This window comes from Phacochoerus africanus, chromosome 1, assembly GCF_016906955.1.
Source record: "Phacochoerus africanus isolate WHEZ1 chromosome 1, ROS_Pafr_v1, whole genome shotgun sequence".
In the NCBI taxonomy this organism is placed as follows: domain Eukaryota; kingdom Metazoa; phylum Chordata; class Mammalia; order Artiodactyla; family Suidae; genus Phacochoerus; species Phacochoerus africanus.
This window is the reverse complement of record NC_062544.1, coordinates 277,249,240-277,273,980: the sequence shown is the minus strand read 5'-3', so window position 1 is coordinate 277,273,980 and position 24,741 is coordinate 277,249,240. Positions and strand designations below refer to the sequence as shown.

The following is a 24,741-nucleotide window of genomic DNA, read 5'->3' as shown; positions in this document are numbered from 1 at the left end:
AAATATGTGCCCTAACTAAGGCTTTATAAAAATTTTACTCCAACAGAGTTTCCTGCTGGACTGGTGATTAAGGATCCTGCATTGTCACTGCTGTGGTTCTGGTTCAGTCCCTGGCCTAGAAACTTCCACATGCCATGGGTGTGGTCAAAACAAAAATTTTACCCCCAAAATTCCCTATATTCTTTTATCTATATGCTATAGGATAATTGCTTGTAGCTTTTTCAGTGAAGTTAGATGTAAGATTTGGAGTCCGTTTGATTTTGTTCAAGTATGTATGAAAACTTGTGCAATATGAAGGCATATTCTCAAAGGAGTGTGTAATTTTCTATCATTTGGTTCTAGGAAAATCTTCCTGTTACAGAGGATAACTATGTGAAACTTCAAGTTAAAGCTTGTGCTCTGAGCCAGATAAATACAAAGGTATTGGTGCTTTTATTTTGGCCAAAAGTCAAATGAAAGTGTCATAATATATTTTGTGTATGAAAATTATCATAATAATAACTGACTTCTGAGTGCAAAGAAATTATTACTCTTAGAAGAATAGAAAATAGCTAGGAAAAAATTTAATGTTCATTTGTGTACTTCTATATTAAGGTAAATTACTAGTCTAAATAAAGTCATGTGTCATATTATTGTATGGAAAAATTTTATAAACTCCTATGTATTGTGAAAAGCTGAGAATTTATAATTACTAAAGCCTATAATCAAGGAAGAAATGACTGCTTCAACGAACTAGAAGCCTAATCAATTAATTTATTAACTATCTAGTCTACAGATGTTTCTATAGTTAATGTCTGTATTAATTTCTGTAGTTGAGGTCTTTAGATAGGGTTCATATTCTTGTCATTTATCTTTGTCTTTCTCTCTCATATACCACCTCACAGTAATCTTCCATCATTGACCATGAACTACATGGCAAGTCTTCAGATGATATGTAGAGTATGGCCAAATGTGCCATGATAAATAGAGCAGGTCCATTTACTCAGGTGTAAAAAGATGAATGCAGTAGTTTTATTGGGCCCTTCACTTATGGGTTACAATGTCACCATAATTTCTAGGAATCTAAAAGTTGTCTTCAGTAAAGTCACATTTAGGGAAACTACACAACGAGGGTTAGACTTCTACTGGGCGACTCTGACATGAACATGACTCGTGAGATGCTTTAAAGTCTTTCCACCAGGAATATTCTACTATTCCTTATCCGTAAAGTTCTACATTCAGCCCTTCCGAGATATTCTTTTTAAAGCTACAAAAAAATCCATAATCCGTTAAAATCCCAATCTAGGAAATTATCTCCATGTCTTATAGAAAGAAATGGTAAATTATAGTAAAATCAATTTGATGAATTTTTTTTTTGTCTTTTGTCTCTTTAGGGGCACACCTGGGACATATGGAGGTTCCCAGGATAGGGGTCTAATCGGAACTATAGCTGCAGGCTTACACCACAGCCACAGCAACACCACTGAGCGAGGACGGGGATTGAACCCACATCCTCATGGATACCAGTCGAGTTCATTAACCACTGAGCCACAACAGGAACTCTAACTTGATGAAATCAAACAGCTATTAATCTTATGAAAACTGTGTAGGAATATGAAAAGATGCTCACAGTAAGTGAAGGAGGTGGGATGCAATTGCTGTAACCATGATTTAGCTCCATAAAAGTATGTAAAAAAAGAAATACTGGGAGTTCTTGCTGTGGCTCAAGAGGATCGGCAGTGTCTTGAGAGCACTGGGACGCAGGTTCAGTCCCCGACCCAGCACAGTAGATTAGGGATCTAGCATCATCATAGCTATGGCTTAGGTCACAACTGCAGCTCAGATCTGATCCCTGCCCCAGGAACTCCATATGCCACAGGGCAGCCAAAATTAAAAAAAAGAAGAAGAAGAAGAAAAGAAAGAAATACTGTAAAACATCCAGTATTTTTTAAGAATGTTATATGAATAGCTTAGGAAAAGTATAAAGTTTCACATCGAGACAGAGATTTTTCTGGCAATTAAAATATATAGGATATCAAAGAATTGAAAAATAAAGGAAATATACAAGAGAATTATTTCAATTTCCTTTCACTTACTGTATGTTCAGCATCTCTCGTGTTACTATAAAAATATATTAACTTTTATACTTTTAAGGAACTTAAACTATAGGCTTATCTGTGTACACTCTGTCACTGTAAAAATCAAGTGCTTAATTTGGTCAGAATCTAACAAAATGCCAATCCTTTAAAAATAAATAATTTATCCTTGGAGTTCCTGTCGTGGCTCAGTGGTTAATGAATCCAACTAGGAAGCATGAGACACAGGTTCGATACCTCGCCTAGCTCAAGTGGGCTAGGGATCTGGCATTGCCATGAGCTGTGGTGTAGGTTGCAGACGTGTCTTGGATCTGGCATTGCTGTGGCTGTGGCGTAGGCCGGCAGCTGCAGCTCAGATTCGACCCCTAGCCTGGGAACCTCCATATGCCTCAGGTGCAGCCCTAAAAAAGCAAAATAAATAAATAAATAAATAAATAAATAAATAAATAAATAATCCTTTGAAGGAAGAAGCTCCAATCTGAAATAATGTAGCACTTGCCCTGTATAAATCCATCCCTTTTTCCCACCTGCGCCCTGACCCACATCTTGTGAGAACCATTCATCATTTTAAAGAGGATGGAAGTGGAGCACTTCTGTGTCGTCTCCAAACTCCCCTCACCTCACCCAGATGGGTGACTGGTACAAAGTGTTTCGCCAACTGAAAGTTGTTTTGGCTATAATTTCCCTCATATTTGACATAATAAAGATGTTAAGCAAGGTGTTCCCATGTGGCTCAGTGGCAGTGAACCCAATTAGTGTCCATGAGGATGTGGGTTCAATCCCTGACCTCACTCAGTAGGTTAAGGAGCCAGCATTGCCGTGAGCTGTGGTGTAGGTTGCGGATGCGGTTCGGATCCCCTGTGGCTGTGGCTGTGGTGTAGGCCAGCAGCTGCAGCTCTGATTTGACTCCTAGCCTGGGAACTTCCATATGCTGAGGGTGCAGCCCTGTAAAAAAGATGTTAAAGTATGTGAATGGTGATTTGAATGATGATACTCATACATATCAGCTAATTCCTCAGCAAACTCAGTTTCCTAATCTATAGAAGAACCCATTTTGTAGTTATCTGCTTTGTCTTGACGGCAAAAGTAGAGCCATATTTGCTTTTTCTGTAGTTTGGTTTTTGGTCTTTCCTTATGTGTAAAAAGAGGTTAGGGGGTTCCCATTGTGGCTCAGAAGAAACGAATCTGACTGGCATCCATGAGGACTCAGATTTTATCCCTGGCCTCGCTCAGTAGGTTAAGGATCCGGTGTTGCTGTGAGCTGTGGTGTAAGTCCAGACACATCTTGGATCTGGTGTCACTGTGGCTGTGGCTTAGGGCTACAATTCAGCTCCTAGCCCGGGCACCTCCATATGCCACGGGTACAGCCCTAAAAAGACAAAAGAAAGAAAAAAAAAAGATTTATTCTTTAGTCTTGATAATAAATTCCAGCTTTTGTCATTATTTAGCTCCTGGCAGAAATGAAGATGGAGAAGGATTTCTTTCCTGTTGGGAGAGAAGTTGCTGGAATTGTGCTAGATGGTAAGTTTGCAGATATAAATATCTGTATTTATTTTCTAAGATAAAAGAAATTAAATGGCAGTGGAGGGGAAGATTGCACGCTTGGGATGGCCTGTGACACTATGGTCTATGGACTGGATGGTCTGTAGGGACCTGCTGGGTAACACAGGGAACTCTACCCAATATTCTGTGATAACCTATAGGGGAGCAGATATGTGTACATGTAAGGCTGAATCACTTTGCTCTACAGCAGAAATTAATACAATATTATAAATCAACTATACTTCAATAGAATTTTTTTAAAAGTTGAATGGTAGCTAATTGGTTTACCGATACATAAAATTATACACACTTCTTCAAACGTAAGAGGGAATTAAACAGAAGTGTTTGCCCTTTTGTAATCAAAAAGAAAAATGGAACTTAATTGGTATTTTATAACTGAAGAGTTGTTAACAGTTTCATGAATATTTACAGATTATGTATTTAAATCCCTGAGTAATGCCATTGAATAGAATGACCAGTATTGTCCTTTTTATGATGTTTTTACAAACCAGCATAAATTGCTTGTGTAAATTGGCTTTGGGCCAGAATTTATATAACAGTTAAGAATGACATTCACATTAAATTTTTAAAGCGTGCCTAAAGTTGAGTATTTAAAAAGTATGAGTTCTATTGTGGCTCAGTGGGTTAAGGATCCAGCATTGCCACTGCAGGGGCTCAGGTCGCTGCTGTGGTTCAGGTTCAGTCCCTGGCCCAGGAACTCCCACATGCCTCATGTGCAATCCCCCCCCCAAAGGTAAACAGTTTACTCATCTGAAAATGGGTACTGGGGAGAAATAACCAGTAAGATTTTATAATTTCCTTAAAGAAAAAGGTTAGTAAATAATGGTCTTAATATGCGGGACAGTGTGCCTAAGGTACTTGAAATAATTTGTTTCTGAATAAACGTTCTGTTCTTATTTGCTGCTAGTAGTGATCAGTTTATGGTTGCTCTTTCTGCATATGTGAGTGGATAAATGAGCATTATCATGTAGGTTAGACATTTGCATTTCACCAGTAATTTTAATCTGTAATATATTTGATTCTCAAAAAAAAAATTTTTTTTAATTAAAAAAAAAAAAATGGAGTTCCCATCATGGTTCAGTGGTTAGAAAACCTGACTGGCATCCATGAGGACGAGGGTTCGATCCCTGGCCTTGCTCAGTGGGTTAAGGATCCGACATTGCCGTGAGCTGTGATGTAGGTCACAGACCTGGCTTGGATCCCACGTTGCTGTGACTCTGGCATAGGCTGGCACCTACAGCTCCAATTATACCCCTAGTCTGGGAACCTCTGTATGGCGTGGGTGCGGCCTAGAAAAGACAAAAAAAAAAAAAGACAAAAGATAAAAATAAAAATATATTTGATTTTCTTTCTCAGTATAGTCTTCTAACATAGCTAAGTCATAATTTCATTCCCTCTCCTTTCTTCTGCTTAGATTGTAAAAAAAATAAAAGTAAGAAGCAAAACAGCCAGAAGAGAACCAATCAATCAATCATTCACTTATTCCTCATTTAATGAAGACTTGCTAAGTGCTTAGGATGTGGAGATAAATAAGACAAAGTCCCTGCCCTACAAGAGTTCACAGTCTAGGGTAGAGACAGAGATACACAGGCATGAGCAGATTATTCTGAAAGCTCCAAGGAGAGGTGCCTACCCAGCCAGAAGGTTGGGAAAGGTTCTCGGAGGAAGTCACCCAGACAGAAAGGGGCCTCAGGAGGAAAATCACACTCAGCAGAGAAGATCTCTTGAGCAAAGACACAAAAGCAAGTAATAATGTGATATATATAAGAATTACAGAGTTTGGTGTTGCTGGAGCAAAATTAAGTTCTAGGCAGGAGTCATAGGCAAGGTACTTGGCAGCAGAAAAGCATTTTGTCAAGAAAATTCTCCCTCAATTTCTCCGTCAAAATTCTACTCAAAGTCATTAGAGAAGATACTGAACAAAGTATTTTAACGATATGAACGCTGATTCCTTCCCTGCCCCAAAATTAGGCAAGAGGGTAGGCGAGGGCCAGATCCATGCTGAGCTCATATCTCAGATTTGGTTGTAGAGAGAGTATTAGAGTGGCCATTGGAAGGGCAGCTTCAAAAGGGAGGCAAAGCAGGCTGTAGGCAAGAGGACTGTTTGGGTTGTAGACCAATAGGCGCAAAATGGCAAAGCCCAGAACTTAGTGGAGACAGTGGTGGCAGAGGTGGCGAATGGATCCAAGAAACACTGACAGTGCAGTATCAGCAGAACTTAATAATTGACTGGACCAGGTTAATCTAAAACAGGTCAAAGCCAGGAATGGTTTACAAGATTCTGGTTAAGCTATGAATTGCTGCCACCAATGGATAAGGGAAGGGGATCTGATTTGGAGAAAGACCCTGAGTTTAGGATTTATACTTGCATTCAGAGTGGCTAAGTGATATCCCCCTGGAAATATCTAGTAACTTTCAGCTCAGAGGTGAGTGATCTAGGCTGGAAATACATCGATTTGAAAGTTGTCAGTTTACAGGTTGTATTTAAAATAATAGAAAGTTGGATTTCCCACTTTGGTGCAGTGGAAACGAATCTGACTAGGAACCAGGAGGTTGCAGGTTCCATCCCTGGCCTTTCTCGGGGGGTTAAGGATCTGGTGTTGCCGTGAGCTTGGTGTAGGTCACAGACATGGCTCGGATCTGGCATTGCTGTGGCTGTGGCGTAAGCTGGCAGCTGTAGCTCCAAATGGACCCTTAGCCTGGGAAGCTCCATATGCCGCGGGTATGGCCCTAGGAAGACAAAAGACAAAAATAAATAAATAAATAAAATAATAGCAAGTTGATGAGCTCATTCAGGGAGAGAGAAGCGGGTATGGCCCTAAAAAGACAAAAGACAAAAATAAATAAATAAATAATAAAATAAAATAATAGAAAGTTGATGAGCTCATTCAGGGAGAGAGAAGTAAAGGAGCCGTACAGACGGCATAGAACCCTTGTCAGTGCCACTGTTTGAAAGACAATTAAAAATGAAGCAAGCCAAAAAGAAAGGATCAGAGTGATTTCAGGAAGACAGGAATCCTCAGCAGAAGGGAAAGAGAAAAGTACCGAAGCCAAAAGTATTGGGGATGATGGCACAGGAGGAATGCAAAGCAGCAGCAAACTGGGGCCCTTTGGTTGCCAGGGCCAGAGAGCCCACTTTTATGCAGCAGGCTTCTCGCTCACTTCTCTGCTCCACCTCAGCTTCCTCGTCCGTTAAACAAGAACAGTAATGTCTGGGCGTTCCCGTCATGACACAGCGGAAGTGAGTCCAACCATGAACCATGAGGTTGAAGGTTTGATCCCTGGTCTCGCTCAACGGGTTGAGGATCTGACATTGCTGTGGCATAGGCCGGGCAGCTGTAGCTCCTGGTTTCCTAGCTCTAGGTTTCCTATCCTGGAAACCTCCATATGCCACAGGTGTGACCCTAAAAATACAAAAAAAAAAAAAAAGAATAGTAATATCTGCTCAATGAGTATGCTCTGAAGATTAAATGTGATCATGTGCTAAAATTCTGGCACAAGTAGGCATTCAAGGAGGTTTGGTTTTTTTACTCCTATTTCCGACTGTAACTATCTGAACAGAAATATTCTAAAGAACTGACTGATGATGGAGACCTTTTCTCATAACTATCCCTTCTGTATAGTTCCCCAAATTTCTTGGCACGGTTCTGAATTTATTTTTGTAATCCCAAATTGAAGTAATTTTGTATGGATCTCTAACCAGAATTCCCCACTGTGCGTCTGAAGTTCTGCCACTAAAATAATGATGGGCTAGAGTAGCCACAGGGGCTGTGGAACCCTAGGTATCCAGTGTAATTATCGTAAGAGCTGTCGACTGGGTTATTTTCCTTTTTTCCTTCATCCTTAGCTAAACAGAGAGAATCCTCTCCAAGGTATCCACAACCACATGACCCAGATTTTGTAAAGAATCCAGATTTGAAGTGTTCCATCTTGTCCTTAGAGGCTATCAAAATGTCCTAGGAGTTCTTGACCTTGTCTCTGACTTAGTGACTTTTTATCAGTCCGTGGCTTTTAAAATTTATTTTAGGAGTTCCCGTCGTGGCGCAGTGGTTAACGAATCCGACTAGGAACCATGAGGTTGCGGGTTCGGTCCCTGCCCTTGCTCAGTGGGTTAACGATCCGGCATTGCCGTGAGCTGTGGTGTAGGTCGCAGACGCAGCTCGGATCCTGCGTTGCTGTGGCTCTGGCGTAGGCCAGTGGCTACAGCTCCGATTGGACCCCTAGCCTGGGAACCTCCATATGCCGCGTGGGAGCGGCCCAAGAAATAGCAAAAAAAATAAAAAAGAAAAAAGAAAAAAATAAATAAATAAATAAATAAAATTTATTTTAGGAGTTCCCGTCGTAGCACAGCGGAAACGAATCCAACTAGGAACCATGAGGTTGCGGGTTCGATCCCTGGCCTCGCTCAGTGGGTTAAGGATCTGGTGTTGCCATGAGCTGTGGTGTTGATTGCAGACATGGCTTGGATCTGGTGTTACTGTGGCTCTGGTGTAGGCCGGCGGCTGCAGCTCCAATTAGACTCCTAGCCTGGGAACCTCCATATGCCATGGGTGCGGCCCTAAAAGGACAAAAGACCAAAAAAAAAAAAATTTTAGTAGGTTATATTTAATAACCTGATAATACTGATGATTAATTTTCTCCACTCTTTAGTTGGAAGCAAGGTATCATTCTTCGAACCAGATGATGAAGTAGTTGGTAAGTTACAGGTTATATTAGTCCTATTTCAAGCCTTCTGTTTTACTGTTGTCTCTTCCTTTTTGCTATGCAGTTGTTAATGTTTATTGTAACCTTGTGTCATATAAAAGTACTTACATTTACTCTCAAATATCCATCAGTAAAGAGACTTTTGACTATTTGGCTGTAGGTATGATAGATAGATGACCGGTAGTTGTTATTGTCTTTGGTGCAGCCCTTCTCTGATGGGCCCCAGCCTATAGCTAGGCTGAAGGTTCAGAGGAAAAAAAAGTCCCAGTTCATCTGTTTGAAGACCACAGACTGACTTGGTTGTCTCCCAGCTCCACTCTCCACATCCAACTTGAATTGTACAGAGCTTCTCCCTTACTACCCTTGAAAAACTAAAAATTTACTAGAAACTTTAAATCTTTTTTTTTTTAAATCCATAGTTAATGCCATTTTGCAATTTTTTTTTGGCTTTTTTTTGTCTTTTCAGGGCCATACACTCGACACATGAAGGTTCCCAGGCTAAGGGTCCAATCGGAGCTGTAGCTACCAGCCTACACCACAGTCCACAGCTACACCAGATCTGAGCCGAGTCTGTGACCTACACCACAGCTCATGGCAACGCCAGATCCTTAACCCACTGAGCGAGGCCAGGGATCGAACCCGCAACCTCCTGGTTCCTAGTCAGATTCATTTTCCACTGCGCCACGACAGCAACTCTATCTGTCTCATCTTTTTTAATTGCCCAAGAAGTCAGTGACATTATATTAGTCAAGGTTCTTTTTGTAAGAGACCAGAAATAAAATCAGACTAGCTCAGGGGAAAATGGGATTTTACTGGAAGCAGACTGAACTATGCTATAGAACCAAGTTGTGTGAAGGTAGCTGTGCAGTGGGGACAAGTTTAGTGAGGAACCCAGGTGCCCCCACACCTCTGACCGGGCTCCATACATCAGCCGCCATCATTCCTGTTATTCAGAGGTGAAAAAAGAGGAAGAAAATAGAGAGGTAGGACAGGTATTATGGTGTTCATATCAGAAAACAAACTATCCTGAGTTCCCGTCGTGGCTCAGTGGTTAACGAATCCAACTAGGAACCATGAGGTTGTGGGTTCGATCCCTGGCCTTACTCAGTGGGTTAAGGATCCGGCATTGCCATGAGCTGTGGTGTAGGTCACAGACTCGGCTCGGATCCCACGTTGCTGTGGCTCTGGCGTAGTCCAGTGGCTCCAGCTCCGATTCGACCCCTAGCCTGGGAACCTCCATATGCCGCAGGTGTGGCCCTGGAAAAAACAGAAAAAAAAAAGAAAGAAAGAAAAGAAAAAGAAAATAAACTATCCTCTTCCTAATTTCTGAAATCTCCTCTTTACCTACACTGGTAGTTATTGAAACCTTACTCGAAATTCCTCTGAGGAAAATTTGGACTAATGCTTACTGGCATTTCATTAAAAATGAATTTATTTGGGGCTTGAATCCCTTATATTTCTCCTTTTACTTTTCAGGAATTTTACCCCTGGATTCTGAAGACCCTGGACTTTGTGAAGTTGTTCGAGTCCACGAGCATTACTTGGGTATGTGGCAGCTCCATCTTTCGGAGCTCATATAAGTCTTATTTCACAGATGTCTGTGGGTTTTTGTAACAATGTAATTTTTTGCATCTGCCTTGAGTGTATCTAAAAAATAACTGTTGGGTGGTCACATGAATTATTACTAACTTATATCTTGTATCCATAAAATTCATGTTCAAACTAAACAGTATGTAGACTTTTATGTTTTCCCTATCCTGCTCATGGTGAGAAGTTTGAAAAGCCATTTCTCCCTTGGCTCTGAAAGTATATCCCTAATCAGATTTTTTTACTTCTTTTTCTTGGTTATTAAATGAAATTTTTTAGTGTATAAAATCTAGACAGTATATATAGCATCTGAGTCAGAAAAGACTCAAGAAGGAGTTCCTGTTGTAGCACAGTGGATACAAATCCGACTAGTGTCCATGAGGATACAGGTTCGATCCCTGGCTTCGCTCAGTGAGTTAAGAATCCAGCATTTCCATGAGCTGAGATGTAGGTTACAGACTTGCCTCAGATCCTGCGTTGCTGTGGCTGTGGTGTAGGCCTGCAGCTGCAGCTCCCATTTGACCCCTAGACTGTGCCGAGAGCGTGGCCCTAAAAAAAGGTAAAAGACTCAAGAACACTTGGTATCTATTGCTAATATCTTTTGACTCAGTGTTCAATTTAAATGTTAATTTACAGTTTTTCTTAGATTAATTTTATTCTTGAATATTTAAATTAAAATGAACACCACAATTAAAATACACACCACACTCTTCATGAAACCATAGTGAAAAGATGTTGGATCGCCCTAGTAATCAGGGGAAAGCAAATTAAAACCGCTTAGAGATACCATTATGCATCCATGAGACGACAAAGTTAGGAAGTTTGACCATCCCACATGTTGGCAAGGATGTGGACAGTTGAACCTTACATGCACGAGGAGTGTAAATTAGTACCAACGCATTAGGAAATAACTTAGCGTGGTCCCGTGAAGGTATTAGATCGTGTAATGATCTGATGTATTCGCCCTCAGACCTTGTAATTCCACTGGTACTTTTATGCCCCAGAGAAGCTTGATGTGCACCAGTTAGACATGCACAAGAGTTCCTAGTAGCATGGCTTGTAATTGTGGAATAAAAAGAGAAACAACCAGAGTTTCCATCATGGCTCAGTGGAAACGAACCCGACTAGCATCCATGAGGACACAGGTTCAATCCCTGGCCTAACTCAGTGGGTTAAGGATCCAGCGTTGCCATGAGCTGTGGTACAGGTTGCAGACACAGTTGGATCCTCTGTTGCTGTGGCTGTGGTGTAGGCTGGCTACAGCTCCAATTTGACCCCTAGCCTGGGAACCTCCGTGTGTCATGGGTGTGGCCCTAAAAAGACAAAAAATAAAAAAAAATTTTTTAATAAAAATTTAAAAAAAGAAAAGTCACCCAGAAGTTACCTTTGAGGGCAAGGAAAGAGGATGTGGTCAAACTAGATCCACGGGACTCCAGTGGTCCTGCCAGTCAGCTGGCTATTCCTTGTGCTGGGATTCAAGTTATTCTTCATCTCTTATCTGCAGGTCAACAAGCATTCTTTTGTGTTCTTGAATTATTTTATTAAGAAATTTCCCAAAGTTTTTTCTTGAATGATATAACTGCTAATCAGACCATGTAGGGCCAATTTGGATTTTGGACTATTAAAAATAGTAAATTTGTACAGTCGAGTCCATATAGCAACTTGAGCTAGGCTAGCAGATCTTTGGCATCTCAGCTAAAATTATAAATTATAAGTAATTTATTTTAAATTAATGGCATTTACTGTGTCTGAAATTTCCAAGTAACACCATATTGTTTTATTAAAACTTAATTTTAAAAGGCAGTTTTCCAAAACCCTGAGGCCTGCGCATATTTATATATAATGCATTAAGCCTAGATGTGTAGCCAACTACGTGTCTTCCTTTGAAAGACAAAGCTGACTTTCAAATACCAGGCAGTGAAAATCTCAATCCATGACTTGATATAATAGTCATGGATTTATATATAAATAATTTTGATATAATATAGTTTGAAAACTGAGGACTACTACTGCTCCTTTATGGGAAACTATGCCTTTTTTTTTTTTTTTTGGCTTTTTAGGGCTGCACCTGAGGCATATGGAAGTTCCCAGGTTAGGGGTCGAATCGGAGCTGCAGCTGCCAGCCACAGCCACAGCAATGACAGATACGAACTGCATCAGCAACCTACACCACAGCTCACGGCAACGCCAGATCCTTAACCCACTGAGCGAGACCAAGGATCGAACCTGCGTCCTCATGGATATTAGTCAGATTCGTTACCACTGAGTCACGATGGAAACTCCGGGAAACTTTACTATTCTTAATCCCAGAATTTCCTTGGGCCTTTATTACTCTTGTTCTTTTGAGAAGCTTGTAAATATGGAGTCAACTAAAAGCTTTAGGTTGGATTCTTCGGCTTGAATTTTGATAAACTAAACTAAATTGTAGCAGAATGTTAACTACTGAAGAAAACAAACAAAAAAGGCCTATTTCTTTAAACATTGTTGTACTCTGGGAATTATAAGATGGACCAGAAGGAGGAAAGCAAATTAGAGCATCAAAATTGTATAGCTGTAAAGCTTAAACTAAGATAAGCGAACCATACAAACCAGGATGCCAAACTGGTTAATGTCTAATCTCTGCTGTAGCTCGAACATTCCTTGAAAGAGGAAATCATTTCAGTGTGTTCCCTGAAGATTTTCAGGGGGAAATAATTCAGTTTACCACAACTACTATTTTAGTTCCTACTAATTCTTTGATGATTTTTTTTAAAAATAAAAGTTCACAACTCAGTCACCTTTCAGCAAACCAAAGAACTAGACGCCAGGCAATTCCCAAAAGATGTCTTATTATTCTTGTTGGAGAATACTGAGGATAGAATTAAAAAGTTGAGTAATTTTTCCAGCTTTTTTTTTTTTTTTTTGTCTTTTTAGGTCTGTACCCGTGGCATATGGAGGTTCCCAGGCTAGGGGTCTAATCAGAGTTGTTGCTGCCAGCCTACGCCAGAGCCACAGCAACACCAGATCTGAGCTGAGTCTGCGACCTACACTATAGCTCACGGCAACGCTGGATCCTTAACCCACTGAGCGAGGCCAGGGATCGAACCCAAAACCTCATGGTTCCTAGTCAGATTCGTTTTCACTGTGCCATGACGGGAACTCCTCTTCCAGCTCTTTTGTGCTTTCTTTTTTTGTGCTCAAGCCATTCGGTCCAACATTAAAATAATTTTATTTATCATTCTAAATTTGGCACGAGAGCAGTTCTCCTGGCTTCCCTTACCCTGCTGCTCCCACCCGGGCGCCCCTCCCCAATAAAGTCTTTTGCTTTGTCAGCATGTGTGTCTCCTCAGCCAGTTCATTTCCGAGTGTTAGACCGGAGTCCATGCTTGGGCCCTGAAAGGGGTCCCCCTTCCTGCAGCACATCCATATATAATTACTTTTGGGAAAAGTAAGGTTTTTTTTTTTTTCTTCGAGCCAGCACAATTGATCTGATTTTGATAACATCCCCTCAGCCCAAGAATCTCACTGCAAATTAAAGCTTATATAACATTGTCTTTTCATTTCCCTTCTATATGGTATTGGTGACTGGACACACTTTTCTTGAACATGTTTTCAAATTAAAGCATATCCTGGGGACATTCCCTTGTGGGGGCAGCAGGTTAAGGGCCCCGTGTTGCCACAGCTGTGGTGCAGGTCACAACTGTGGCGATCCTTGCCCTGGGGAACTTCTGCATGCCTCAGGCGTGACCAAAAAAGAAAAAGAAAAAGAAAATTTGGCACACGTTTCCAGCATTATTCCTTTGTACCTGAAGTAGAAAGAATTGAAATTGTATTTCTTGGGCTCTGATACGCTGTTATTTACGCGTACATAGCTCTCTTTTATTTCTCAGTTTTTATTGCATAATAAACACTTGAGGACCACCTGACACAAAAGCAAGGATCTCAACATTAAACCACATCTAACTGTGCAAATTTAAAGCCTCAGCAGTCTTAAATGCAGTTTTATTACTGTTAGCATTTTTTTTTTTTTTCATTTTATGGCCTCACCCATGGCATATGGAAGTTCCTGGGCCAGGGATTGAATCCGAGCTACCGTTGCAACCTATGCCACAGCTGCAGCAACACCAGATCCTTTAAACCACTGCACATGGTTGGAGATCGAACCCACACCCTGGTAGCGATCCAAGCCCCTGCAGTCAGATTCCTAACCCACTACACCACAGTGGGAACTCTCGATGTTAGCATTTTTTAAGCACTGATTTTTTTTTTTTTTTGGCTTTTTGCCATTTCTTGGGCCCCTCCTGCAGCATATGGAGGTTCCCAGGCTAGGTGTCCAATTGGAGCTGTAGCTGCCGGCCTACACCAGAGCCACAGCAACTCGGGATCCGAGCTGCATCTGCAACCTACACCACAGCTCACGGCCACGCCAGATCCTCAGCCCACTGAGCAAGGCCAGGGATCGAACCTGCAACCTCATGGTTCCTAGTCGGATTCATTAACCACTGAGCCACAACAGGAACTCCTGTCTTTTGTCTTTTTGAGGGCCGCACCTGCAGCATATGGAGGTTCCCAGACTAGGGGTCTAATCAGAGCTGTAGCCGTCGGCCTACGCCACAGCCACAGTAACTCGGGATCCGAGCCACATCTATGACCTATACCACAGCTAATGGCAACGCCAGATCCTTAACCCACCGAGTGAGTCCAGGGATCAAACCTGCAACCTCATGGTTCCTAGTCAGATTCGTTTCTGCTGCACCACAACAGGAACTCCTAAGCACTGATTTTTTTTATTTCTTTTTTTTTTATTTCCCCAACACTTTATTTTTTTTCTACTGCACAGCATGATGACCCAGTTACACATACATGTACACATTCTTTTTTCTCACATTATCATGCTCCACCATAAGTGACCAGACATAGTTCCCAGTGCTACCTGGCAGGATCTCATTGCCAATCCATCCCAGAGGCAACAGTCTGCATCTGTTAACCCCAAGTTCCCAATCCACCCCACTCCCTCCCCCTCCCCCTTGGCAACCACGTATCTGTTCTCCATGTCCATGATTTTCTTTTCTGTAGAAAGGTTCATTTGTGCCATTTATTAGATTCCAGATATAACAGATGATTGGATTAGGAAGATGTACACACACACACACACACACACACACACAGTGGAATACTTCTCAGCCATAAAAAAAGAACAAAATAATGCCATTTGCAGCAGCATGGATAGAACTAGAGACTTTCATACTGAGTGGAGTAAGTCAGAAAGAGAAAGACAAATGCCATATGATATCACTTATATCTGGAGTCTGATTTTTTTTATTTCTTAACGAAAATATAGGTAGTCCCAATTCTTATGATGGAAGATATTCCCAAAAATTTCCGTGTAAATAGGAGTTCCCTTCGTAGCTCAGCAGTTAGTGAACCTGACTAGAAACCATGGGGTTGCGGGTTTGATCCCTGGCCTTGCTCAGTGGGCTAAGGATCCAGCGTTGCTGTGAGCTGTGGTGTAGGTCACGGACACGGCTCGGATCCTGCGTTACTGTGGCTGTGGTGTAGGCCGGCAGCCACAGCTATGATTTGACACCAAGCCTGGGAAGCTCCATATGCCATGGGTGTGGCCCTAAAAAGACAAAAAGTTTGCATGTAAATAAATTGTACATAGCTCTAGCATCCCCTGTTAAAGTAGATGGGCTTTAGAGTCAGACTTTCAGGCTCGTGGTCTCAGACAAAGTAATTACCCTGAACCCCATTTCATAATCAGTATAATTGGGAAAACAGCTATCTTGAATTTGGTACGGAATAAAGTACCATGTGTGATATCACCTGCTGCAGTTTATTTTACTGTTTTAATGCCTTGTCTGTCTCATGGGTTTTTGCTCCACTTCCCCACTAGATGGCATTAGTTAGTGGGTAAATGCAATGCTGACCGTCCATGCTAACCCATCTGAATTTATTGTCATCACAGGAAAAATACTTCTGGTAAACTTCAAGCAGAGTACTGTTAGGATGTTATTTATGTTTTTAAAAGATTATCCTGTAAAATAGTAAAAATAAAAATACTTCTGTTTTTCAAAGCTACCATTAAAAAGATTGAAAAGAGAAGCCATAAAGTTGAAAATAATATTTATTGATAACACATAAACAAGCAAATGACTCATCTAAAATATATTAAAAACTCCTACAAATCAACAAGAAAAAGACAAGAACAATAGAAAAATTGATAGACCACTTAAACAGTCACTTCGCCAAAGGAATTCAGATGGTCAACAAACGTGAAAAGGTGCTCAGCTTCATTAGTATGGGGGCGGGGGAGTAAATTAAAGTCCCCGTAAGGAAACATTACACACCCATACAGCGGCCAAAAGTGTATAATAAAACCAGGGTTGACAAGGATGTTCACAGCAGCAAAATGATATATGCAAGAAATATGCAGTAAAGTTCAAGGTAATATGTCCTGGAACTGGGATTTCCATTCCTCAGTAAATATCCTGGAGAAAAGCTGTGTAACAGTAACTTTTATACAAGGGCATTCTTTTTTTTCTTTTTTTCTTTTGGTCTTTTTAGGGCCACACACGCAGCATATGGAGGTTCCCAGGGTAGGAACTGAATAGGAGCTACAGTTTCTAGCCTACAGCACAGACACAGCCACACTAGATCCTTAACTCACTGAGCAGGGCCAGGGATTGATCCCACGTCCTCATGAATACTAGTGGGATTCTTAACCCACTGAACCACAACAGGAACTCCTATACAAGAGCATTCTTATGCTTAGCTGCCAGAAATGGGAAACAACACAAATGTTCCTTGACTGGAGAGTGGATAACCAATCCGTCCTATTAAGTTAGATTTTGCCAAAGACCACCAAAATTAAAGCACTACAGTCACATGTATGAAAAAGGGGTGTCTTCAAAAGCAATATTGAGCAGGAAAAGAAGATAGAAAAGAATGTGTATGGTACAACTCCATTTAGATTAAGTTCAGAGAAGAAGCAAAACAAAATTATATTGTTTGTGAATAGATATTTGAGTTGTTAAAACCATGAAGGCAGAGTTCCTGTCGTGGCTCAGTGGTCAATGAACACGACTAGGAACCATGAGGTTGCGGGTTCAGTCCCTGGCCTTGCTCAGTGGGTTAAGGATTCGGCATTGCCATGAGCTGTGGTGTAGGTCGCAGACACAACTCAGATCCGGCATTGCCATGGCTGTGGCTGGCAGCTGCAGCTCCAATTCGACCCCTAGCCTTGGAACCTCCATGTGCCACGGGTGTGGCCCTAGAAAGCAAAAAAAAAAAAAAAATGAAGGCAAATAAGTTTGGATGGTGGTGACCTCTGATGTCGTTATATCTCAGTTAAAAGAAAAATGTCTCTGGTGGGAGAGGCGAGGCTCTTGGGGTAAGGGCCGTATTCTCTCTCTCAACCAGGATGTGGTTACTTGCATACCTGCTTTATAGTTACTCATCCAACTGTACTTTGCTTCCTGTGTTCATGTACTTTTTTTGCATATGTTTTTACTTTAACAATAAGACGTTTTAAAAAATGCACACTCAGACACTGGCTCCTGTGTGAGAGTGGATTATGCGTGGGCAAGAATAGAAGCAGAACCCATAATGTAGGTGAAGATAATGGGAGTAGAGGCTTGGACCAGAGCCCTGGTGGGAGTGGCGATGGAAACGGCTCCGGAGGCAGCATTAATGGGATTGCTAACAGATTGTTTCCCCTTGTTCTTTGCGGTAGTTCACAAACCAGAAAAAGTTACGTGGACAGAAGCTGCTGGAACCATTCGGGATGGAGTACGAGCCTACACAGCTTTGCATTACCTTTCTCATCTCTCTCCTGGAAAGTCAGTGCTAATCATGGATGGAGCAAGTGTAGGTGCTAATAGTTTTGTTAAGAAATTGACCAAAATATAGTAAACTTAAGGAATTAAGAAATGGGCCCGAGTTCCCATTGTGGCTTAGTAGTAACGAACCTGACTGGTATCCTGGAGGACTCGGGTTTGATCCCTGGCCTCACTCAGTGGGTTAAAGGATCCAGTGTTACCATGAGCTGTGGTGTAAGTAAAAGATGGGGCTTGGGTCTGGCGTTGCTGTGGCTGTGGCGTAGGCCGGCAGCTATAGCTCCGACTTGACCCCTAGCCTGGGAACCTCCATATGCCATGGGTACGGCCCTAAAAAAGCAGAAAGAAATGGGCCATCCATTTGCTAAAGTTATTTGCTGCTAATTAGCTTGTTCTCTAATAACTTTTACCCAAACTCCCATTTTATAAAATAAGCAGCTCCCCCCACCACCACCACCATCACCCACCGGCCGTGGCGTGTATCGGCTTGATGTGAGATCTCAGTTCCCAGATCAGGGATTGAACCCAGGCCACAGCAGTGAAAGCAACAAGTCCTAACCACTAGACCAGCAGGAAACTCCCTACAATAAACAGCTTTTATCAGTAAGAGATAAAAGTTAGCATTAGATAAGTATAGTTTCTTACTACCTTGAATCTGCTAGTATATTAAAAAAAAAAAAAGTAGACAGGCCATTTTTATTCATGTCTATTACACAAAGCCTGAAATAGCTCATAGTCTTTGCAGCCATGCCCCAGAACTCCCTGCCAAGTTTGTATCAGATCCTTTATGTGAATAAGGTGTTGCATTTATAGATAGATCACACAAGGTAAAAGTGTGCTCATTGAAACACATTACATGTTGGAGTTCCCGCTGTGGCTTAGCAGTTAACGAATCTGACTAGCATCCATGAGGACACAGGTTCAGTCACTGGCCTTGCTCAGAGGCTTAAGGATCCAGCGTTTCCATGAGCTGTGGTGTAGGTTGAAGATGTGGCTCGGATCCTGCGTTGCTGTGGCTGTGGTGTAGGCTGGCAGCTATGGCTCTGATTCGACCCCTAGCCTGGGAACCTCCATATGCCACAGGTGCAGCCCTAAAAAAAAGCAAAAAAAAAACCAAAACATATTACATGTATCATCAAACTGAGATCAAGGCATTAAAAGAATACATACAAATATGGTATTTTAATCTAAAAATGTTACAAAACGGGGTGAATTTATAATTTTATTATCTATCTGGCTATTGATGAAAAATCTTTTTCCCTTGCTTTTCTTTGAAAATAGAGGCAGATCTGGGAGTTTCCTGGTGGCCTAGCCTTCAAGGATTCAGTATTTTCACTGCTTTGGCTTTGGTTCAATCCCTGGCCCAGGAACTTCCACATGCTGTGGGTGGAGACAAAAAAAAGCAGGCAGACCGCTCTTCAGCATTGGCTTCAGCCTTCCCTCCAACATCAAGATGATAGTGTTTCCCTGAACTTAGCCCACAGGTCAGCAAAAGGATGGAACTTTTGAAGTCCTTTGATTTTTCAAAGAGAGGATTGCTGGACTTTCATATATGTATTATATAATTGGCTTAGAACATTATGCTGACAAGGCCCTTAAAAGGCCAGTTTTTCACCTTTCCAAGGTGTTTTTGTTTTGTTTTGTTTGCTTTTTAGGGCCGTATCTGAGGCATAGGGAGGTTCCCAGGCTAGGGGTTGAATCAGAGCTGTAGCTGCTAGCCTACGCCACAGCCATAGCAATTCCAATCCAAGCCATATCTGCGACCTATACCGCAGCTCAGAGCAACGCTGGAATCTTAACCCACTGAGCAAGGCCAGGGATTGAACCTGCATCCTCATGGATCCCAGTAAGGTTCGTTAACCACTGAGCCACAAAGGGAACTCCCTCCAAGGTGTTTTGATGCAGCTTCTGTCCTTGAAATTATGTGTTGCAGGTATCCTGGCCAAGAGCCTGAGGCACACATGGCTTTTCACCCTCCCCCTTGAGGAAGTCTATCAAATGTTTTCCCTTCTAGACTTGTCTGTATTTTTTTCTTTCTATCAGATAAGACTTTGAAATCTACCAAAGTAGCGCTAAACCATTTCACTTGATTAGACAACCTATAAAATAAATTAGATACGACCTGTGCCCTATACCTATAATCCCATTGTGCATTTTTTTCCCCACACAGGCTCTCGGTACGATAGCTATTCAGTTAGCACACCACAGAGGAGCCAAAGTGCTTTCAACAGTGTGCAGTCTTGAAGACAAGCAGTGTCTTGAAAGATTTAAGCCTCCTATAGGTGAGTAATAGTAGTCAACACAGACTTTGAAACATAACATTTGGAAGGAGTATCACCTTAAAAACTGCACTTATAGGAGTTCCTGTCGTGGCTCAGCTGTAGTTAAACCCGACTAGCATCCATGAGGATTCGGGTTTGACCCCTGGCCTCCAGTGGGTTAAGGATGCAGCACTGCTGTGAAGTGTGGTGTAGGTCGCAGACACGGCTCGGATCCAGCATTGCTGTGGCTGTGGTGTAGGCCAGCAGCTACAGTTCCGATTCCACTCATAGCCTGGGAACTTCCATCTGCTGTGGGTGTGGCCCTAAAAAGACAAAAGAAAAAAAGACAAACAAACTGCACTTCTAAAACAAACTGTAAAATGCCAAATGTATGTCATTTTTTAAATGCACTAATGGCGTTCTTTTGTGCCGAAGTGAGCTAAGGATCACGCATTGTCACTGCAGCAGCTCGGGTTGTTGCTGTGGCACAGGTTTGATCCTTGGCCCAGAAACTTGCACATGGGGTGGGAGCAGTGAAATAAATAAATAAATAAAATGTACTTAGTATCTGTGCTCAGTCCAAATTAAGTTAAGGTTTAAATGTTAATTATTTGTTTCTTTGTTTGTTTTGGTTTTTAGGGCCTCACCCACAGCATATGGAAGTTCCCAGGCTAGAAGTGGAATTGAGCTACAGCTGCTGGCCTACACTACAGCCACAGCAATGAGAGATCCAAGCTGCATCTGCAACCTACACTACACAGCTCATGGCAACAGGGAATCCCCAAGCCACTGAGCGAGGCCAGGGATCAAACCCGCATCCTCATGGGTACTAGTCAGATTCATTTCCTCTGTGCCACAGCAGGAACTCCAGTTATTTGGTTTTTTAAACCAACATTTCTCAAGGTTTTTTTTTTTTTTTCCTTTCACCCCATTATCATCAACTTGCCCAGGTTTGAATTCAAGGTGAACTTTGACACCGTTTAGAAATACATCATACCTCTTTGATTTTAGTCAATAAATGGATCTATTTTTGCATCATTTTGTATGTGTCTCACCCTCTTTTACCCAGTGATATATCTCTAAGTTGTCTGTTTCCTGTGATACACTAGGAAGAGAGATGAGCCCTTTACACAGAAACCCAGGTCAGGTATGGTTCATGATAAACAGGACATGGTGTCAGCTTGAGAAGATTGAACCTATCCAAACAGCAGTGAATATGGAAAGAAGAGAGAAAATAGCTTGGAATAATGAAAAAGAGGGGAAGATAGGAATGGGATTTATTAGACTGGAGTTAACAGCATTCACATTGGAGTTTGCCAGATGAAGAGAAAAAAGGATGAGCAGAGAGTAAATGAAGAATGGGCAGGAAGAAAAGTAAAGTTCTCCGAGTGTTAAATGTGGGAGATGGCTCCTTAGATCCTCAGCAACCCTGTGAGGACGAGCTGGGGAACAGTATTCAGAGAATTTAGCTTGTCCAAGAACATACAACTAGAGAAAGGTCTGGAATGGGATTTTGTTTTGTTTCGTTTTGTTTTGTTTTTGTTTTTTTAGGGCTGCTCCCACGGCACATGGAGGTTCCCAGGCTTGGGGTCGAATCGGAGCTGTAGCTGCCAGTCTGCACCACAGCCACAACAACACAGGATCTAAGCCCCATCTGCAACCTACACCACACCTCACGGCAACGCCAGATCCTTAACCCACTGAGTGAGGCCAGGGATCGAACCTGCATCCTCATGGATGCTAGTCAGATTTGTTAAGCACTGAGCCACAATGGGAACTCCTAGAATGGGATTTGAACCCAAGCCTGTCTAACAGTAGAGCCTGTGTTATTTCCATGGTTAAGTTATCCTTCTGGCAGAAATAACCAAGAAATGGAAGGAAGTTAAATCATGGGCCAGGAAAGGAGGAAAATAAGAAAAAAAGGAGAAAGAAGAGATGGAAAATGGAATGGGGGCAAAGAAATAGTATTGTTGAGGGGGGCGGTTTCCTCTTGGTTAACCCTGTTCTTCCTCTGTGCTTCAGCCACCTTTCCCTCGTGTCCCCTACCCCCACCTCCATCCCCCAAGACTTTGATTCCTGCTGGTCTGCACCTCAAATCTGAGCAGCTCTGAGAGGAATTCTCCTTAATGAGAAGGTGCTCAAAGATACAAAAATGAAATATAAACATGTATCCTCACTTGCCAATTCAAATTCTGAGTTTTTTTTTTTTTTAATTCTCTCATTTGGCTTGTTTTAATATAATACTTGAAAGCAACCAGTTTAATTTTTACTAATTTTTTTTTATCACCTTTAGGATTTTTTTGTTTGTTTTCAGGGGAAGCTGGGGGAATGAGGATGTGGGTTGGGATTTCTAGGACTGAGTAAGGAAAAAGCAGCCTCTAATAGGTACCAAATCACTTAAAAATGTCTTCGTACCTTTTAGCTCTCAAGTCTTAAATCTGAACGTACAAGAAACTGCTTAATCTTTTGGTCCACATCTTAATATATATATGTACCTCAGGTTTAGAGAGTCTCAGTTCTGGCAAAATACCCTTTAGCTATAGAGAACAATCCTCCATGTCAAGATCCCAGCCTTGGAGCATATTATCCACAAAATGCTCATATTTTCATTTTATTAAATATACCAGTCGCTTCATTTAAACTGAGCCTTGCCAGTACTGGGTTGGATGAGGAAAGGTATAATATGCATTCATTAATTGTTTCAATCACTTAATTCATTTCAGAGAAGAGATACTTACTTGCTCTGCTTTCTCTTTTTCCCTGATTTGTATTGATCACCTAGAGAACAGTACACTTGCCTGACTTCCTGTTCTTTACAGCCCGCGTGATCGACGTATCCAATGGGAAAGCCCATGTTGCCGAAAGCTGTTTAGAAGAAACAGGTGGCCTCGGAGTAGATATTGTCCTAGATGCTGGAGGTGGGTACTTTACTAGATCGGTAGTCTGGGTAACTTTGTACTGTGCTGGGTGAATTTCTGGGGGAAAAAACTAACCAGGACCTATTGCTGGAGGTGGGTACTTTACTAAATCAGTAGTCTGTGTAATTTTGTGTTGTGATGGGTGAATTTCTGGGGGCAAAAATTAACCAGAAACTATTGCTGGAGGTGGGTACGTTGCTAAACTGGTAGTCTGTGTAAATTGTTTATTATGATGGGTGAATTTCTGGGGAAAAAATTAACCAGGAACCATGGAAGTAATTATTAAATTGATGTTTAGCTGAGTTTTTTTCCCTAACTTTTTAATTTAAATTGGAGCTCCCTGGGAGTTCCTGTTGTGGCTCAGTGGGTTAAGAAACAAACATAGCATCTGTGAGGATGCGGGTTCGATCCCTGGCCTTGCTCAGTGGGTTAAGGATCCAGCCTTGCTGCACGCTGCAACATAGGTCACAGATAGGCCAGCAGCTACAGCTCTGATCCAGCCCCTAGCCTGGAAACTTCCATATGCCACAGGTACAGCCCTAAAGAGAATAATAATAAATGAGTAAATAAAATAAATAAATAAATAAGGTGGAGCTCCTTCATTTTATTCCCATTGTAAACACTTTCTGGAAGGAAACATGCTTACTTTTTCAGTTTTTCTGCTTGAGGTTATTTTTTAATTCATTTTCTTTTCTTTTTTTTTCATTTTATTAAAGTATGGTTGACATGCTTGCCTTTTAAAGTCTAGGCATTGGAGTATAAGTATCTCTACAAGAAATCTGCAAACATGACCTACTCAGTGGTTCCTGGATTAGCTCAGGTCTCAACCAGATGCTTGCTCTGTTCTGCTGTGTACAGCTGCCCCATTGGGTGGTTGACTTCTGCAGTCCCTAGTTGGAAAATGCACAGAATTTTCTTGCATTTTCACCTTCCTTGAACTTTTGTGGTTTAACCAATATCTATTCAACACCTAGTCTGTACACAGGTAGTGTCATCACACCTAAAGAACAGGTTTCACAAGCCTGCAAAGAGATTTGATTATACCTTGTTGGGATCTATCTTCTATCCTAAGAATCGTAATGAATATAGCTATGACCATTGTATGTGTTTCTTTTTGGCCAGTATTTTCAAGATTTGAAATAAATTCATAAAAATCTTTCAGTGGGAGTGACTGTATACTTCATTAACTTTTCAAATAGACATTTCAATTATTATGTCAAAGTCTGACTATTTTGAATCATGAGTTCCTTATTCAGAAGTCAACTTTCCCAAAGTATTAAGCTATCAATATTCTGATGAAAACTATCCAACTTAGGGAATTCCCGTAGTGGCTCAGCAGTAACAAACCTGACTAGTATCCATGAGGATGCTGGTTCAATCCCTGGCCTCGCTCAGTGGGGATCCGGTGTTGCCATGAGCTGTGGTGTGGGTCGCAGACACAGCTCAGATCTCAAGTTGTTGTGGCTTTGGTGTAGATTGGCAGCTGTAGCTCCAATTCAACCCCTAGCCTGGGAATTTCGTGTGCCATGAGTGAGGCCCTAAAAAGCACCCCCCGGAGTTCCCGTCGTGGCGCAGTGGTTGACGAATCCGACTAGGAAGCATGAGGTTGTGGGTTCTGTCCCTGCCCTTGCTCAGTGGGTTAACGATCCGTTGCTGCTGTGAGCTGTGGTGTCGGTTGCAGACGCGGCTCAGAACCCGCGTTGCTGTGGCTCTGGCGTAAGCGGGCGGCTACAGCTCCAATTGGACCTCTAGCCTGGGAACCTACATGTGCCTCGGGAGCGGCCCAAGAAATAGCAAAAAAAGACAAAAAAAGACA

At 41.8% G+C, this 24,741-nt stretch overlaps 1 protein-coding gene across 8 annotated transcripts in view; it reads left to right on the top strand.

Annotated features, from left to right (window-relative positions):
* Positions 1-24,741, top strand: part of CRYZL1 (crystallin zeta like 1) — a 43,907-nt gene that overhangs the window by 13,579 nt on the left and 5,587 nt on the right. For all 8 annotated transcript variants that reach the window (XM_047795781.1, XM_047795775.1, XM_047795790.1 and 5 more), the window contains exons 3-9: positions 343-420; positions 3,524-3,596; positions 8,289-8,333; positions 9,819-9,887; positions 17,644-17,777; positions 19,917-20,028; positions 22,827-22,925. In XM_047795781.1, the coding sequence (XP_047651737.1) occupies positions 343-420; positions 3,524-3,596; positions 8,289-8,333; positions 9,819-9,887; positions 17,644-17,777; positions 19,917-20,028; positions 22,827-22,925 (610 nt within the window). The remainder of the gene's footprint in view (positions 1-342; positions 421-3,523; positions 3,597-8,288; positions 8,334-9,818; positions 9,888-17,643; positions 17,778-19,916; positions 20,029-22,826; positions 22,926-24,741) is intronic.